This window comes from Dendrobates tinctorius, unplaced genomic scaffold (assembly GCF_039654945.1).
Source record: "Dendrobates tinctorius isolate UK_male_01 unplaced genomic scaffold, ASM3965494v1 ptg000126l, whole genome shotgun sequence".
Lineage (NCBI taxonomy): Eukaryota > Metazoa > Chordata > Amphibia > Anura > Dendrobatidae > Dendrobates > Dendrobates tinctorius.
In genome coordinates this window covers 8,376,363-8,382,362 of record NW_027361794.1, presented here as the reverse complement: position 1 = coordinate 8,382,362, position 6,000 = coordinate 8,376,363, and the positions used below count along the sequence as shown (strand labels likewise).

Sequence of the window (6,000 nt, the reverse complement as noted above, 5' to 3'; positions counted from 1 at the left end):
CTATGTGGGATAATACCTTCCAGATGAGGCACTTTTGATTTCCATATTAGTTTTGTGTCACCATATGTGATAAGGACCAATCGTCTATTGACATAACAGTACAGTGTAACATCCCCCATCCCCCACACATACAGCGTATAGTGTAGTAAACCCCCCATAACATACAGGGTAACATACACCGATCACCTCATAATACCGCCATATCCCTACATACGGTATAATGTTTCCACAGTACTGCCATCAGCCCACAAGTCGTACACCAAGTACACGCACGGCTCTGCTCCATACACCAAGTACACACATGGCTCTGCTCCGTACACGTGCGGCTCCACTCCTTACATGCACAGCTTCACTTGGTATATGTCGTACACGTGCGGCTCCTCTCCGCACACATGCGGCTCCGCTCAGCACACCTTGTACACAGCTGCTCCTCACACATCGTACACATGCGGCTCCGCTCTGCACACCTCGTACACACACGGCTCCGCTCCGTACACCTCGTACACACACGGCTCTGCTCCGTACACCTCGTACACACACGGCTCCGTACACCTCGTACACATGCGGCTCCGCTCTGCACACCTCGTACACACACGGCTCCGCTCCGTACACCTCGTACACACACGGCTCCGCTCCGCACACCTCGTACACACACGGCTCCGCTCCGTACACACACGGCTCTGCTCCGTACACCTCGTACACACACGGCTCCGCTCCGTACACCTCGTACACACACGGCTCCACTCCGTACACCTCGTACACACACGGCTCCGCTCCGTACACCTCGTACACACACGGCTCTGCTCCGTACACCTCGTATACACACGGCTCCGCTCTGTACACCTCGTACACACACGGCTCTGCTACATCCACACTGTAAACCCCTCCTGACCCCACACAGAAACTTCCCCTCCTCCAGCACTATGACAACCAGCACAGCAGAGTCCTGCATACACTGAGGCCCCTGATCATGTGACCACTGACTCCTCCCCTCCTGTGACCTCATCACAGGTCCTGTGCGCACAGAGCAGCCGTATATGTGGAGTGCGGCTCTGCGGGTGGAGGTAGGTGCTGTACTCGGGGTCGGTTTTTGGTAAAGTGGGGCCCCAAATGCTAACATATTGCACATGACACAGAAGCATTTTGGTTGTATTTGCGTGTGCTGAGTTCAGGCCCCTAAATGAGTGTGATCAACGTTTGTGTCCTGGCCTCTTTCCACCGTCTGAGGAAGAATGATGAGAACAGAACAATCACTATTAGATCCATCTGTCCCCATACAGTATCATGTTATTAGCAGCACATCTGCAGCTTACATCGGGCGATGTGCTGCTGAGAACAATGATTTTTGCTCCGGCATAAACAATCCAATCACTCGATGAATATGCAGCATTTTGCTTGTTTAGTATAATACACCCCATAGTCCTCCACATAGTATAATACACCCCATAGTCCTCCACATAGTATAATACACCCCATAGTTCTCCACATAGTATAATACACCCCATAGTTCTCCACATAGTATAATACACCCCATAGTCCTCCACATAGTATAATACACTCCATAGTCCTCCACATAGTATAATACACCCCATAGTTCTCCACATAGTATAATACACCCCATAGTCCTCCACATAGTATAATACACCCCATAGTTCTCCACATAGTATAATACACCCCATAGTCCTCCACATAGTATAATACACTCCATAGTCCTCCACATAGTATAATACACCCCATAGTTCTCCACATAGTATAATACACCCCATAGTCCTCCACATAGTAAAATACACCCCATAGTCTTCCACATCGTAAAATACACCCCATAGTCCTCCACATCGTAAAATACACCCCATAGTCTTCCACATAGTATAATACACCCCATAGTCCTCCACATAGTATAATACACCCCATAGTCTTCCACATATTATAATACACCCCATAGTCCTCCACATAGTATAATACACTCCATAGTCCTCCACATAGTATAATACACCCCATAGTTCTCCACATAGTATAATACACCCCATAGTCCTCCACATAGTAAAATACACCCCATAGTCCTCCACATAGTAAAATACACCCCATAGTCCTCCACATAGTAAAATACACCCCATAGTCTTCCACATAGTATAATACACCCCATAGTCTTCCACATAGTATAATACACCCCATAGTCTTCCACATAGTATAATACACCCCATAGTCCTCCACATAGTATAATACACCCCATAGTCCTCCACATAGTAAAATACACCCCATAGTCTTCCACATAGTATAATACACCCCATGGTCTTCCACATAGTATAATACACTCCCCATAGTGCTCCACATAGTATAATACACCCCATAGTCCTCCACATAGTATAATACACTCCTCATAGTGCTCCATATAGTATAATGCACCGCCATAGTCATCCATGTAGTACAATTCACTTCCCATAGTTTAATGCACCCCATAGTTCTTCCCATAGTATAATGTATTCCCATAGTCCTCGATACAGTATAATGCAGCCCACATATAGTATAATACAGCCACCCCACAGAGTATAATGCAACCACCCTTTTACACCCTGGGCTGCGCCGCCTCAACATACTTCACTTCGGCATCCTGGCAGGTCTCTGGATGAGGGGCGATCCACGCGGTGTCCTCACTTCCGGTTTCACGGTCGGTGTCTGGACCCGGTGACTTGTGCGCGCTCTGTCCTCGGCTTAGGCCGTGGCCGTGCGCGTCTCTGGCCTCTTATTCCTAATGAAGCTCTTGACCCGGAAGTCTTTCCTGACCTACAGCAGCCACTAGTATATCAGGCTGCTTCCTGCTAGGGGAGGCACCTGATTATCACTTTGCTTCAATGCTAGGCCAGCTAGGTTCCTGCATAGTTGCTTTTGTACTCAGGTCCCTGCGTGTACCCAGGTATGCGTCCCAGTATGTGCTCTGCACTCTCTTGTAACTAGGCATGCTTCTTAGTATGCACGGCACTCTCTTGCACCCAGGCGTGCTTCACAGTACGTACTTTGCACTCTATTACCCAGGCGTGCTTCCCAGTACACACTCTGCACTCTTCTGTACCCAGGTGTGCTTCCCAGTACACGCTCTGCACTCTCTTGTATCCAGGCGTGCTTCCTAGTACGCGCTCTGCACTGGAGTTGTCGGGTGATCGGGCCAAATCGGGTGTCGGCCATCCTCAGCCTGGGGACTTACCAGCTGGAGCTACCCCCAGTAATTCCCTACTCAGCTCGTTCCCGATACAGATCACTCCAGGATTGAAGTTCCCAAGAAAAGAAAAAAAATGAAATAAATAAATAAATCATACAGTCAAACATATAATTAGTCGATATTAGACAGATCATACTTGAATTTTATACAACTGGAGAATTTAATTATACATAGAAAATTTTTTTTTCCTACAATAATATAAATGGATATATCTAAAACTAATTAGATTACTCCAAAATGATCTCCAATGGAAAATGGCTTATCAGCGCAGAAATGAATGGTTCCATGCGAAGGGTGTGAATGAGTGCCTACGAACAATATATAGAATTAGTCAGAATCAGAAGGAATTTTTTACACATCAAAAATAATTTATAGATACGCAGGAATAAGTGGTTCCATGCAAGTGGTGTGAATGAGTGCCTACAAACAATAAATAGAATTAGTCACAATTGTGACTCGTTCACACCTCTTGCATGGAACCACTTATTCCTGCATATCTATAAATTATTTTTGATGTGTAAAAAATGGTCTCTCGCGCCTCCTTCAAGCCGGCCACCTGGTACCAGCAGTCGTGGAACCTTAATCCCCCTGGGTCTGCCCCTGACTATCCTTGTATAGGGGGTGATCTTCACTAGGTCTGCTCACCCAGGGTGGGTTGGTATCACGGCCCAGAGGGTCCACTCCAGGAGTTGTTACAGCATAATCAGGCCAAGGACCCCGCTGGAGTCTCAGCCGCCGCTCAAGAAGAATCAGAGTACTTGCGGATAATGTCCTTCTGGAAGTTCCTAGAGACCCGGTTGCCTGACTTACAGACCCCTGACGCGGGGAATGCTCCCCGGCGGGCTAACCTCCAGCAGGAGCTTGCTCAGCAGCGTGACACTCAGGTCCTCTTGCTCAGCTACATGGCGTCAGTAGACAACCGTCTGCTTTCCTTTCAGTCTGCCGTCTCGGCCGCAAGCCAAGCTCTGGTCTCACACTCTCCATCCCACTTTTGTAAACTGCCACGGTATAGCGGTGACTCCAAGCTATGTCGGGGTTTTATGAACCAGTGTCTGCTACACATTGAGCTTCAGCCGCAGCAATATCGTACAGATCGGGCGAAAGTGGCTTTTGTGGTTTCTCATTTGGAGGGGGAGGCTTTGGGGTGGGTTAACCCACTCTGGGAGCGTGATGACCCATTGGTTTTCCAGTTGCCAACTTTCTTGGAGACTTTTTGCCGTGTGTTTGAGCCAGGTCGCTTGGGATTGACCACGGTATCCCTTTTTAATCTCCACCAAGGTTCCCTTTCCGTTGGCCAATACACTATTCATTTTTGCATTTTGTCCTCCGAGTTGGGCTGAAACAACGAAGCGTTGGTAGGTGTTTTCTGGCGAGGCCTCTTGAGCCGCATTAAAGATGAGTTTGCGGGACGTGATGTACCAACCTCCTTAAAGGATTTAATCTCTTTAGTGACGAGAATTGATTTAAGCTTTCAGGAGTGCCCCTGCGAAGCTGCTCGGGAGAGAAGGTTTCCTCAACTGCTTCATTCCTGTCCGAAGAAGCCGGGAAAATGCCTCCGCCTGGGACAGGTAGGAGATGTCTCCCTAGGTGTGTGTGATTTCTCTCTTCCCCTGACTGTGTCTGTTTTGCTAAATCTTGGTTCCAAACGTTATTCTTAGGAGGCTTATGTGGATTCAGGCACGGCAGGGAACTTTATCAGGCTTAAGGTGGTTAAAAAATATCGGATTCCTGTCAGATCTCTAGAGACTCCTCGGCTGATAGCTTCAGTTGATGGTAAGCCCTTGCAGGAGACCGTTACCCAGGTCACCGAAGAAGTGGAGCTGCAGATCTGAGTCTCGCATCGAGAGAAGATATCCCTCTATGTCCTGTAGACTTTGTCTCATACCTTCTTCTTGGGCTCCCTTGGCTAAGGGCACATGAGCCAACTCTCGACTGGCGATCAGGCGATGTACTCCATTGGGAGCCATCTTGTCAGAAGAAGTGCCTGCTGCCCGTCCATCCGATGGGTTCTGCTCATCCGTCCTTGGCGCCTGCAGATCTACCGTCAGCTTACTGTTTTTTCGCAGATGTTTTCGACAAGAAGGAGGCTGAGATTCTGCCTTCACATCGACGATATGACTGTCTGATTGACCTACGGGTAGAATATATTCACTATCTCCCGAAACCAAAACCATGTCGGAGTATATCCAGGAGAATCTAGCCAAAGAATTCATTCGAAAGTCTTCCTCTCCCGCAGGAGCAGGTTTTTTCTTTGTCAAAAAGAAAGACGGCACTCTCCGTCCCTGCATATACTAAAGAGGTCTCAACGACATCACGGTCAAAAACAAGTGTCCGCTGCCACTGATCCTGGAGCTCTTTGACCGGCTAAGAGGAGCATGAATTTCCACCAAGCTGGATCTTCGTGGGGCCTACAACTTGATCCATAATCGTTCCGGAGATGAGTGGAAGACCGCCTTTAACACTCGGGACTGTCACTATGAATACTTGGTCTTGACCTTCGACCTCTGCAACGCTCCAGCGGCATTCCCGGAGTTCGTGAACGACATTTTCCGAGATATGCTGTACTCCTGCATGGTGGTATACCTGGATGATATCCTCATGTTTCCTCCAGATCTGTCTTCCCATAGAAAGAATATGCGCCAAGTACTCCTACGTTTGAGGGAGAATCGAGATCGAGAAATGTGTATTTGAACAAACATTTCAACTTTCTTGGGGTACATTATCTCAGACTCAGGTCTACGCATGGATCCGGCGAAAGTGTCTGCTGTCCTCAACTGGCCATGGCC

General features: G+C 48.1%; 1 protein-coding gene across 3 annotated transcripts in view; it reads left to right on the top strand.

The window, feature by feature from the left end:
* The first annotated feature begins 994 nt into the window (after positions 1–994).
* LOC141047044 (uncharacterized) overlaps positions 995–6,000 on the top strand; it is a 39,576-nt gene continuing 34,570 nt past the window's right edge. For 2 of the 3 annotated variants that reach the window (XM_073541969.1, XM_073541968.1), the window contains exon 1: positions 995–1,064. Coding sequence is in view for 1 of the 3 variants with exons in the window: in XM_073541970.1 (XP_073398071.1) it covers positions 1,038–1,064 (27 nt within the window). In the remaining 2 variants the exon portion in view is untranslated. The remainder of the gene's footprint in view (positions 1,065–6,000) is intronic. The other variant, XM_073541970.1, reaches the window with a different exon arrangement.